At 39.7% G+C, this 13,863-nt stretch overlaps 1 protein-coding gene across 3 annotated transcripts in view; it reads right to left on the bottom strand.

Moving 5' to 3' along the window:
• Positions 1 to 13,863, bottom strand: part of SPRED2 (sprouty related EVH1 domain containing 2) — an 85,884-nt gene that overhangs the window by 14,228 nt on the left and 57,793 nt on the right. For all 3 annotated transcript variants that reach the window (XM_050952186.1, XM_050952185.1, XM_050952187.1), the window contains exon 4: positions 12,182 to 12,246. In XM_050952186.1, coding sequence (XP_050808143.1) covers positions 12,182 to 12,246 — 65 coding nt within the window. The remainder of the gene's footprint in view (positions 1 to 12,181; positions 12,247 to 13,863) is intronic.

Consider the following 13,863-nt stretch of genomic DNA (forward strand, 5'->3'; position numbering starts at 1 on the left):
AGGGATTTATTCACCTAGGTGAGAGACTACAACTTTGAAAATGGCAACTGTTCAATTCATTTTGAGCTCCGGCAGCATTCACAGCACAGGCTGAACTATGTACTTTATGATCTGAAGGAAGATGCATTTTTCTTTTATTAATTTTATCAGGTTAGAAATCTCAGATATAGGAGCATTACTCATGTGGTGGAAGAATACCTGATTGCTTCCAATTACAATTACTGTATATATAATAAAGCAATTAAATGTACTACACAAAACCAAAACAATCAGCATACTAAATAGTGTTGCCACAGCCAGTTAACCTGAGGTGCTAGGCTCATGGGGCTGGCAGGGTGTTCCTCATTAAAAAACTGCCCTCAAATTCCCACACAGGCAGTTAAATAAAAAAAAGGCAAACAATATAAAATGATGCTTAACTGGAACATCTTGTTACAATGCTTAAATGTTTTGGCAAGATACAACTATAAGGAAACTTACATCACTGCAAGAGATCACTTTTCAATTTCCTACAGGATATATCACTGTCCTACTGCAAACCTGACTGCATGTGCGTAGGGGAAGACAGAGAGCTAGGAAATGCACTATAAAACTGTTTTTAGAGAAGAGAACTAGACGCAACAGAAGTTGCTTCTTTTAGGTAAAGGAAAAGTAGTTTAGCACAACTAACAACTATTATGAATTATGGAAAAACTGCATGTTAGCATTTGTTTTCAATGCTTTATTTGTAAGCAAATCCATAAATATCTACAGTCTACTAACTCCTTCTAGTAATGCATTCTGCTATCTGCGCCTCTTCACACATACAGTAGAACCTCAGAGTTACGGGGAATGGAGATTGTTCGTAATTCTGAACAAAATATTTTGGTTATTCTTTCAAAAGCTTACAACTGAACGCTGGTTTAATACAGCTTTGAAACTTTACTATCAGAAGAAAAATGCTGCTTTCCCTTTATTTTTTTAGTTGTTTATGTTCAACAGTGTGGTACTGCAGAGACCATTCTGCCTGTATAAAGTCACTGAAGCACTGGTATGTAAGGGTCTTGGTAGTCCATCGATCCGATGATGACAAATCTGTGCAGATCATCTATTGTTGGTCTCATGGTGTGCCCTCTGATGGCTATACAAGCCAATTCTAGAGGTGCACATTTTCCTGCAGATGGTGCACGGGAAGTTCGCGGTCAGTGGGTTGTGCACTGCTGATGCTCTGTGACGTTTGCATGCCTCTTGTAGACGCCGGTAGTCAAAGGCAATGCACGCCACTGTGTTCTGTCACTGGCAGCGTCCTCAAGGTCCCTAGGTTTGATACTGCTGTATTGCAGATTGGTTTTGATGGTGTCCTTGTAATGTTTCTGTGGATGATCTATATGGCGGATGCCCTGGGAGAGCTCACTGTACAGAAGCTGGCGGAGGATTCTGTTGGCATCCATGCGGCTGACATGACCGGTCCAACGTAGCCGTGACTTCATGATCATCATTTCGATGCTTGTCATCTGGGCTCTCTCGAGGACCTCAAGATTGGGCACTTTGTCTTGCCAGCGGATCTTCATGATGTTGCGGAGGCAGTGCATGTGGAATGCTTCGAGTTGCTTGATGTGACGCCTATATAGTGTCCATGTTTCGCACCCGTACAAAAGAGATGAAAGAACAACAGCTCTGTAAACAAGCAGTTTTGCTGACATCCGGATGTTGTGGTGGTTTAAAGCTTAGACACGCAGACAGCCAAAGTGCCTGGCTTGCTTTGGATACTCATGCGTTGATCTCATTATCCAGTGATCCATCACTGGATATGACACTACCCAGGTATTTAAAGTAAAGGTAAGTCTATACTATCCACTGGATAGCGATCAGTTCAGCGGGGGTTGATTTATCGCGTCTAGTCTAGATGCGATAAATTGACCCCCGAGCGCTCTCCTGTCGACTCCTGTACTCCACCGGCACTAGAAGCACAGGTGGAGTTGACAGGGGAGCATCAGCAGTCAACTCACTGCAGTGGGTAGATCTAAGTACATCGACTTCTGTAACTTGGATCAATCCTCCCCTACCGCTGTAGACCACGCCTAAGTGCTTTGTCAAGCACTTTGAGACGTTTGGAGAATACTTTTCACTTCATCTGTTCCCTAAAACCTTTTCAGAACTGTGTGGTGAAATTCACAGAGAAATGGCAGGGTGATTTGGTGAAAAGGGATGGAGGTTATTGTTTTAAGGCCTTAAACTTATAACAGAGGATGTGTGGTTCAGAACACTTTAGTGTTACCAATTCCATTTTCCTATACTCTCAGAACAAAATTCAACTTCACTCTCCAGTGATATTAATTTGGTTGCTAAAAAAAGTTTGTTTTTTTAAAAGTAATTAAGTCTTAGAGGCTTTTTAAAATGTGACTACCTTGCAACCATCTTTCCCAAGGGTTAAACTTGCTACATGTAAATAAATTGGGAGAAAAAAATCAGTTAAATATGTTAGAATAAATCAGTTTTATGCACTGCATATCTATGCAGCTTTCACCACAGTAGGTTTTATGACTGATCCTCTCTAATCTACAAACTGCAATGGGATATAGATATTTTATAGCCGGAACTATATGATTATTCTTGTAGTTTAATCAGTTTAGGAACATAGGAATTAACATCTCAGCTCATACCAATCATCTGTCTAGCCCAGTATCAAATGCTTCAGGAGAAAGCATAACTTGCTTGTATTGGCAGCAAGTTTAATTTTAATGTAGCTTTTTTCAACTTATCTACTAAAAAAAAAAAAAATACTGTAGTCAAAGGCAGAACCGTGCCTTAACATGACATGGACGTGAATGAGAGAAGGTCTCACACTTAGCAAGGGATTTAATTTTTGAAGTAACTTCCTACAGAAAAATCTTTCCAACTAGTGGAGGTTCCCTGTTGATTGCCCAGGACTAATTAGTAGCATAATTAATCTGAGAAAAGAAAAGAATCATACAAATGTAGAGCTAGAAGGAACCTCAAAAGGTCATATAGTCCACCTCCCCCATGGTGAGATAGGGCCCAGTATACCTAGATCAGGCGTAGGCAACCAAAGGCGGCACATGAGCTGATTTTCAGTGGCACACACACTGCCTGGGTCATGGCCATCGGTCCGGGGGGCTCTGCATTTTAATTTAAATTTTAAATGAAGCTTCTTAAACATTTAAAAAACCTTACTTTACATACAATAGTTTAGTTATATATTATAGACTTATAGAAAGAGACCTTCTAAAAACATTAAAATGTATTACTGGCATGTGAAACCTTAAATCAGAGTGAATAAATGAAGACTCGGCACACCACTTCTGAAAGGTTGCCAACCCCTGACTTAGACCATCCCTAACACGTGTTTGTCTAAGGTGGTCTTAAAAGCCACAACCTCCCTTAGTAACCTATTTCAGTACTTAACCATGCTTAAAAAGATTTTCCTCTAATACCTAATCTAAATTTCCCTTGCTGCAGACCAAAAACGATTATTTCTAGTCCTTTCTCAATGGACATGGAGAACAATTGAACACTGGTCTCTTTATTACAGCCCTTAATATATTTGATAATTGTTAGCAGGTCCTCTCAGTCTTCTTTTCTCAAGGCTAAACATGCCTTTAAATTTTTTTTTATATATATATCTTTTCCTCTACTCTCTGAGCAGTGCAGAACAATTATCTCCTGTGCCTTACGTATGATACTCCTGTTGATAATACACTCCGGTATATTAACTTTTTATGCAAAAGCACCATATTACTGGGTCATATTCAACGTCTAATCCATTATAACCCCCAAGATAGAAAAGAACAAGAAATATCAAGTCGTAAGTTCTATATATTCAACACTTATTCATCCACCCACATATCTTAATATTCTCTCGTATCTCTTTGCCACAGGGTATACAATTCAAGAGGATTTCATTAGAGCAGTGGTTCCCAAATTTTAACAGCCTGTGAACCCCTTTCACTAAAATGTCAAGTCTTGCGAACCCCCTCCTAAAAATGAATATTTCCAGGGATTCTCTCCTTTACTTGAATATAAATTATAAAAGCAGTGATCTTGGAAATATAAAATTTGTTTTTATGACAATCTTATTACACACTATTTATTAATAATTATTATTTATCATTACAGTATTTTTATTACATTATGAAAACGGCAACACTCTTCCAATATCTCACTTTCGTAGCTTGTATCACTTTGAATAAGCCTGTTATAAGACAAGGCTCCTATGTTTCATCAAGGAGCATCAGATGTGAAACAGTATGAAGGTATTTAAGAAGCCAACTGAAAGAGTTCCTCCTACACAAGCATTCAGGTCTTGAGCAGTCCAGGCAAACAACACACGTTACAACAAAAGCTTAAACTTGTTCTTCATAATAATTTTTAAAACAATACTAGCTGCCTATTTAATTTTAAAATCATCAAAAAAAATATCCACCTCCGTTTCCATTTCTTATAAGGAGTCTTGAAGTTCAAATCTCCTCAGTGTGATAGATATGCTTGCTTTGATCTGCTTAGCTCTTGGAAGTCCAGGGGCTCCGGGCTGCTGGGCCCATTCTGCCCGTGGGGTCCCCAGGTACAGCTCTGTCTGCCATTAGAAATTTTTTTCCAGAGAACTCTTTGTAACATTTCACGAACCCCAGTTTGGGAACCACTGCATTAGAGGCAATTCCAGGAAGCAGTGTCAAAACACAAGACATCTTAGGATCAATGGAAGGAAAAGAATTATCACTGAACTGAGGATAATACATGTGCATGAGATTCATTATTAGGATGTAAACCTCAGTGGTCAGTCTGCTGGAACAAATAAAAACAGAATTCTGGAAGAAGTGATGAGGCAGGAAGGATGAGAGTTGTACTAAGATACAGGAACATTTGGCCAGTGTAAGTTTGGCATTTGAGTGCTGGGTTCTAATGCTCAGTAAAACATTTTGTTTAATGCAAAACACCTAAGTACTGAAAAAAATCCTATCTACTTCTAAGTCTTTCATTTTTGTTCTTTTGATAAAGCAAAGGGTTTTTTGTTTTTGAAGGAGGATTTGGGGAGGGGTTCAGGTTCACTTTTCTCTGCTGGTATTTTCGACCCAAACGGAACAGCTGTGGTTTGCATGCAAGCCCAAAAGCAGACCTCAGAGGATGTGGGTGGGAGTGCTGAGCCCACGGTCATACGTACAGAACAGCAACCGGAACTAGGAGCAGCAGCTACGGTTGGTTGCTGAGCAGCAGGAAGAATATAGGCAACATATTGCCTGATTTCACTGCTGTGGCTTTTCCCTGAACTCTGCCCAGCCTATAGAAGAGTCAAGGTGGGCGGTGGAACCTATCTAGTCGTCTTGTCCTATGTACTGCCCAGTAAAGAAGCACTTTTCCTTTCTGCCACTATCTCATAGCCCTGTGAAGGGAAGCCACAACCTGCTGCTACTGATCAAGCTCCTGTCCAAACCAATGCAGGAGTTGGTGCGGATGGAAGAATCCTAACACTCAGGGCCTGGCTCCACCCTTCAACATTGTCCACAGAGAGTCCCTTTCCCCAGAACAGACTACATTGTTTTCAGACAAAAAAATATATATATATATTCCAAATCTAAATACAACCTAAAAAAATATCCTGTGGCCAGTAACAAATTCTTGAATGAGTTTCTAAGTATTATCTCTTAAAAAAAAATGGCAGTGGTTCTTTACAGGAACTAGCTGAGTGTGAACTGACATGCTAGCAAGAAAAATCAGATTTAGTGCATATTCAACTTACATAAATCTTATGAATTTTAATACTGATGCCTCAGCGCACTTGACACCCACATGGGAGATGAAAGTAGGGGAAAGGTTTCATGGGAAGGCAGTGGGACAAGATCTCTTTTTTAAATTATAAAACAATAAGATAAAAAAAAAAGGCTGCAGTGTTAACATTTGACATAATCTGTAATGACATGGCAGGTAATCGGGTCTGAGACCTAAACAGTTGTTAGCGGCAGCCAAACCACATGACAAACACCCAACAACCTCTCAATTTTATCCACGGGCTATGGGAATTTGTGATTATACATGCATATTGAAAAAATGCAAGAGAAAAAAGGATCATTCTACTTTAGGGCTATCTCAACCAAATGTTCAGTATACTAAGTGCAAGATCCAACGTATTCCAGAGCAGGCTGGATCTATGTTCTAGAACAAGGATTCTATCTGAAGTATTTGTATGTTCCCCTACTCACTCCTTTACCATAGTATCTGAGCACCTCACAGTCTTAAAATGTGTTTATCTCACAACTCCCCCGTGAGCCAGGGGAATACTCTGATCCCCATTTTACAGATGGAGAACTAAGGCACAAAGACATGCCTACAATCCCACAACAGTCTGTGTGGGAGCAGGGAATCAAACCCAGCTGTTCAGAGTTCTAGGCTAGCAGTATAACTAGGGCTTTATCAAATTCCCCGTCCATTTTGGTCAATTTCACGGTCATAGGATTTTTAAAATAGTAAATTTCATGATCTCAGCTATTTAAACCTGAAATTTCATGGTGTTGTAATTGTAGGAGTCCTGACACAAAAGGAGTTGTGTGTGTGTGTGGGGGGGCGAGGTTATTGTAAGGGGGGTGGTTTTTTGAAGTATTGTTACTCTTACTTCTGTGAGCTGCTGGCGGTGGTGCTGCCTTCAGAGTTGGGCAGCTGGAAAGCAGTGGCTACTGGCCATGAGCCCAGCTCTGAAGGCAGATCTGCAGCCAGCAGCAGGGCAAAAGTAAGGATGACATGGTATGGTATTGCCACCCCCACTTCTGTGCAGCTACCTTTCTCCAGCCACCTAGCTCTAAAGGCAGCACAGAAGTAAGGGTGGCAATACTGCGACCCCCCTTAAATAACCTTGTGACTGTCCTTCAACTCCCTTTTGGGTCAGGACCCCCAATTTGAGAAAAGCCGGTCTCCCCAGTGAAATCTGTAAGAAGCACCCAAAAGACCAGATTTCATGGTCTGTGACACGTTTTTCATGGCCATGAATTTGGTAGGGCCCTGAGTAGAACCACCATCCTTCCTCTCTATATTATGGATTCTGAAGCATTCTGGTGTAGCAGATTGGAGATTCTTCGGCAGTTTCATTTAAACGGAGAGGTTTTGATTACATATGAAAATACTCAGTACTGTAGCATGTGTTAGAATTTGATACCAAAGTATCTATTTTACATCGGCATATTAATAACTGAATGTGGGAGAGGGGAGAACAGAGAGAAAGATTTTTGTATTTACAAAACAGAACTATACTGAGGAAGTTATTAAAGGGAAAGCTAGAGAGTTTTTCTGCCACTGGGTCCTCTTCTGGCACGCAAGATGGCTATTTGGATTTATATAATACACAGATCAGACCAACGTTTCTGCTAAGGTTGTCAACAGGTTTCAGAATTAACAGCCACTATTTATTTCGGTGGACTGTTTACACTGCTCAGAGCTATTGCTTCATGCACTCTGCAGACTCAGGAAGACACCACTCCATCATCAAGTGGACTAAGTTCTTGTTTTTCAGTTGTTAATCATATGGGAGAAAACTCTTTTTTTTCCCATTTTAATTTTTAAAAGTGAAGGCTTAGATTTTGAAAAATAATTCTCCAGCAAGAGGTGGAGGACTCAGCTGTAAATTCTGTGGCTGCAGAAGCACAGAATACATTGTGTTCTGAAGTATAAGTGATACTTCCAAATTGAAGCACATTTAATTGAGGAAGGCAGTCTGCGTGCAGACTGGATTAGTGGAGGCAAACAGAATAATCCCAGATCCTTGGAAAGACAGTGTTCCCCCAATGGAAACAGAATGGATGGCTAGCCTTACTCAGATTGCATCTCTTCAGGGGAAAATTTATAATATACAGGGACACGTGAAATTTATTTGCAAACATATGGAAAAACATTTATGGATTCCAGTGAAGGACTGGAATTAAAGTAATAGTACTATATACTGTTGAATCTAAATGAAGGTTTCATCTTTAAAGCAAGCATTTTACCTGCAAGCCAGTCATTTGTTTATGTAGTCTTTCAGGGTGGTTTGTTTTCTGTTTAGGTATGGCTTTGGCTTTCAATGCGGGAGGGAAAATTTATCAAATAATTATAGGTCTAATTCCCTCATCCCCACTTACTTCCAGGCATATTATTTACCACTACAGTAGTCCCACTGAAGTCAACAGAACTAAGCATACAAAAGCACTATATCCTGTGGTATCCACTGAAAGGATCAGGCTTTGGTGCCTATCTATACTAAGGATTTTGCACTGATATAATTACACTGGTAATTTAAACTGTCAGTGTCGACACACCTCAAACTGGAATAAGCCACACTGGTGCAACTCTGTTTTACACCAGAGTACTGCATCTAGACTGGGCTTTTGCTTGCGTATAGCTATATTGATACAAATATCCCCAGTATATATAGATCCTTAGACTGAACAGATTATGGCTGGGATTTTCAAAAGTGCTTAAGTGACTCTGTGCTCTTACATCACCTGGGCACTTTTGAAAATCTCACCATAGGTATGTTTTTTAGGTTGTTATGGTTTTATAAAATATATAAGTAGACTAAGAGGAGAAGTAATGCATCTTTATCTTGAAGCACAGTGGAAACGAAACTCAAATGGCAGCAGCACTACTGTTGAGAATACTTCTGCATTGGTTGGGAAAATGGGTGCATGGAAGTTTAAGAGTCATGTAAGAGAATGTTGATGACACCCTACTAGTGCACACAACAAAGGTAATTTTTCTTCATTCTCTTTCAGATTTAAAGGACTAAACAGTAAGCAAATAAAAATAAATAAATAATAATAAAAAATTTCCTAACCAAAACACAAATTTTGTGGCCTGACAAGGTCCCTTCACTCTACCATCATAAATCCCAGCTCCTTGATGAGATGAGCTATAAATTAACAGTTCAAAACCGCTTAAAGGTACTGGAAAGGGAAAGTTCAAGTTTGAGATCTTTTACTAACTTGGGCAACCAAAGAGGACATCTTGACACCAACACTCACTGACTATTGGAGCAATATCATAAACTGTGAATGGATGGCCTAAATGGTGGCAGAGTAGCCAATCTGATACAAATGCTTTCCTGCTTCACAAGTACAGTAAAAGCTGTTTTATGCGGCACTTCACCAACTGGAAAGCTCTGTAAACCTGCATTTCTGATCTTCACTGAAATTCTGGTTTATAGTCCGGTGCAGGGTGTCAGATCCAGAAGGGGAGCTTACCTGGGGTGGCTCCCCATAAGCGGCGACCTGTACCAGCTACTCCTAGGCAGGTGGCTCCACACACTTCCCCTGCCCCATCCCAAGCACTAGCTCTGCAGCTCCCATTGGCTGGGAACCACGGCCAATGGAAGTGGCAGGGGTGGCACCTGTGGGTAGAGGCAGTGTGCGGAGCTCCCTGCTGTGCCTCCGCCTAGGAGTGGCCGGGACAGGTCGCTGCTTGCGGGGAGCCACTCAAAGTGAGCGCCCCCCAGATCCAACACCCTGCATCCTCTCCTGTGCCCCAACATGCTGCCCTGAGCCCCTTCCCACACTCAAACTCCCTCCCTCTTAGTTAACCGGCATGTTTCACTTACCGGCACCTCCCATTCCCCCAACATGCTGGATAAAACAGCTTTTACTGTACTATGGATTACATGAGAGTCAACGTTATGGTCAACTGAGCGGCACAAAAACAGCCTTCTGGAGACTATCAACAGCTATAAAAGACAACCCAAAGCATAACCGCCTACAGCTAGTGAAAAATGGCCCTGGTCCTTGGAAACACAAAGACCTAGCAACCTTACTTTTAGTACATAAATCAACACATTATCTTCTTGAGAGAGCTGCCAGACAGATTGAAACTGAAGAACCTGAGGCATAAACTTCCACCATTCATCTTAAGTGGACGCTGATCCCAACTAAGTTTTGACTACTTGCATGCTAATATTATCCATAAACGTAGCCCGAAGTACACCACATAGCTTCAATGTTTCAAGTGTAATTATATGAAAGAGGTGAATCTTGGGTCCTGCCAACTAAGTTGGAAGGTGCACCCGAACAACCCATCACTGTAGTAAAATAATATGTGTACAGACATCTTATATATGTATACCTCATTGGGGGTCAAGTGGGAAGAAAAATTAGTTTATTTTTCAGTTCTGGTTTTGAACACTGAATGTAGGATTGAAGGTATATTTAAAATAGCTGATGCACTGTTTATCCAGCTTTCCTAACACAAGCATTAAAACTACAGTACTTCCAACATTTGTTCCTATGCAAAAACCAAAGCACCCCAACTTTCTATTCACCTAGAATCTAGACATGGGCACAAACCTAAATATTATGGACAAAACCATGGGATTTTCAGGCGTCGGTTACTTACATGGATCCATCTGGTTGCTTGACAAATTGGACTGATTTTAGGAAGAACTTAACTATCCTTAAAAGCAGCAAAGAGTCCTGTGGCAACTCATAGACTAACAGACGTTTTGGAGCATGAGCTTTCCAGGGTGAATACCCACTTCGTCGGATGCGTTGTATTCACCCATGAAAGCTCATGCTCCAAAACATCTGTTATTCTATAAGGTGCCACAGGGACTCTTTGCTGCTTTTACAGATCCAGACTAACACGGTTACCCCTCTGATACTTAACTATTTTCTATAATTCCTTTTAAAGCACTTAAAGAGAAACGTAAATGGAATGTTCATTTGGCAGCTTCAACATCTCTACCACGGCTAACAAAGCTGACCTGTACGCATGACAAGTTTTGAGTACCTTCACTTTACAACAAACGCTCAAAAGCAATACACAAGCCTGAAGATACATATGCATTTCAAATGGCACCAGACCATTGTTTTCAAGGATCTTGTAACTTTTGGATAAATACTACAAAAGAGTAAAGCACTCTGGCTCCAATGAGGCCTCACCCTCTCCCATCTCGGATTCAATAAATCACTTCTGGCAGGTAGCTGGGAAGCAGCTGCTAATGATAGTTTTGCTCTGGAGCACAGGAAGTCACCTTTTAACCCTGCCTGCTGTTGTTTGTCTCTTAGAACTGTGACAAAAGAACAGATGTGAACAACATGCCAACTGTCAAGAGGATCTGGTCAAAACACTACAGGAAACCAGTCCAGACTCACATCATGCTGATCTAATGGAAGCTCAGTTAAATTCATCTTGAGCTACCTTCCAGCTTTGGGCTCTCCCCTCCCCCACCCTACCCCCTCGCCTGACATTCACAGGATTTAACTGAATGCTTCCTGCTCCGTTTCCTCCCTCCATTATCCTAGATACATAGAAAAAGCACATTTTTGAAATGAGAAATAAATGAAATATTTTCACACTTTCACAGCAATGAAACGCAGTAATAAAGTATATTTATGACTTCTACTTTGGATTCTGAAGATATCCACCTTTAGCCCTCTGCTTTCTCCAGTGTTTTTCAACAAACAGTTCATTTACAAGAAAGGTGGGGATGCACATTACTGGAGCTGAGCAAATAATCTGATTAATTTAGTCTTCTTCTGTCCATGGAATAATATCCATGACCAGACTGAAATTTCATCCGATATATTCATTCAACCTTTTTAGCTTATGGATGGGACAGGGACACTGCCTTTTAGGAAAGCTCCAGACACATTTTAGATGCTACTACAAAATAAAATGAGAAATAACAATTATAAACAACATCAAATAATAATGAATGGCTGATTTTCTACTGTTATATAGTTGCTATTGGTCAGGTAAGTCACAAGATCTGGTTTGCTCCCCAATTTGAATAAGCTTGGATGGACTTCTTACGTTAATGCTTGCACAAGCAAATTTAAAATTCAGTTTTCATGAATAACCACAAACATGACAAACTTGATTTCCATAAACATGCCAGTAACACTCAATGTCTCTAAAACTAGCAGATAGATAACACAAAAGAGGTGTGAACTCCACCAAAGCCACGTCATTTGAAAATTAAATGAAACATATATTTTATTTTTGGCATTATCTACTTAGCTCTGTGACACTATGAACATTTGCTCTACATTGTGATACTACAGTGATGACAGTTGGAGGACTTCAGAAGGCAGAATCTTCTTTTGGGCCATGGAAGGCAGAAGATGAACAGAGAAATATCACTTACAGACACTAAAGAAAATCATGATGATGAAAAGGCTGATCAAGTGAACCACAGTGCAAAAGAGAACAATTTCAAACTAACTTTACTTACTGTGAAGACATCATCATCACCAATCTCAGCCTCATTGTGGATCGTTGAAGAGGAAGTAGTAGATCCTAGAAAAACATCATTAAAATATATGACATTTCTAAACATCAGATTTTTTTAAATTAAAAGTTGGTGGATTTTATTTGGATTTTGACCACTGGGATCATCATGGACAATTACATTCCCCAGGTAAACTACACTGACACAACAAACTTATGAAGTGAGAAAGTGGTAACAAATTAACAAGAAAAAAGAAAAATGTCTCTTGTTAGGTAGATTAGAAAGGTGACAACCAGAAAGAGTTCCTTGAACTGATATTGTATGTCTGCCTGTACTATTAGATCACGGTAGAATAATGATAAGCACTGACAATTATACAGTGTTTTCATTTTCAAAACGTGATGAAAGTATAATGAACGAACATCCAGGGCCAGATCCTTCACTAATGTAAATCAGTGGAGCTACCTTGAATTACATCAAGCTAAGGACCTCTGAAGTCAGAAAACTTATTTTTACTAAAACAAACAAAACATACAGAAAAGCTCAACCAGAAAGGGAGTCAGTCTTTAGCCTTCAGAAAATAATGACCTACTCTGAAGAATTATTTTAAAAGGTATTTGTCAGAGAGCCATCTCTTTCCTTCTCACCTCCCTGCTGTAAACAAAACATGTAAGAGTTGGCAGAAGAAAGAACAAAACAGGTAGAAGAATAAATTAATTTGAGGAGGTTCTGATTAACCTCGTGGTAACTATTAGGGTTTAACACAAAATTTGCAAATTTCATCCAAGAATCCTTCCTTCATCTCATTTAAACATTTCATGCATTTAAAAAGGGACACTCCAGTATTCTCTACATTTGGAGGGGGGAGGAGGGAGGCTGTGGAACTCTGTATGTGGATTTTTAATATTAAACCAGAGTAATCACCAAACTTTATTGTATCAAAATGCTCTCCCTCCCACATCACACATTTTTGTTATTGCTTATGAGTGCTGAGCTTTTAGCAATTTTTTTTTAATTAAATTGTTTGTACTGGGGCAGACAATGAATTACATTAACTCAGAAAGATTTTAAACGTTAATCTTATCTGTGGCAGGCTAACCTGAGTTGAGTATTCATGAAGACATGCAGAGTTAAGGGTAAAATTTTCACCTCATGAGAAATGTGCATATATATTCAGGTTGGAAGCCCAGCCCCCATGTCTCCAGAGCTGTGCGATGTCTCTAACACCAAACAGAATTTCTGTAGTTCTGATACTTCAAGAAACAAGCTAAGGATTAAGTTTTGCTTCTAAGAATATCTGAATGCAGTGAAGCTTCAGTGTATACGCTTGGTTGTGTTAATTTGACCAGATTGCAGAGACAGTATTGAGTCACAGTGACTCAAATCCAGAACTTCAATGTATATACATGAGAACTGGATATTGGTTTCAATTTGGATAGCCCTATTTGGAAGTTAAGTAAGAGTACACCCATCAGCATCAGTTTGTTCTGTTAATGTGATAAACAGATGCACTGATTTTGAACAGTAGCTAAAAAATAGCCACACAGCTTTAAATGTATACTTCAATCTTGAATTCTACTCAAATTCAATACATCTTCAATTACGAGTTGCTGCCATGTACAAATGTTCTCAAATACCATTTTATCACAATTTCCCTTAAATACAGAGTATATACATTATTAATA

The sequence above is a fragment of the Gopherus flavomarginatus genome, chromosome 4 (genome assembly GCF_025201925.1).
Source record: "Gopherus flavomarginatus isolate rGopFla2 chromosome 4, rGopFla2.mat.asm, whole genome shotgun sequence".
Lineage (NCBI taxonomy): Eukaryota > Metazoa > Chordata > Testudines > Testudinidae > Gopherus > Gopherus flavomarginatus.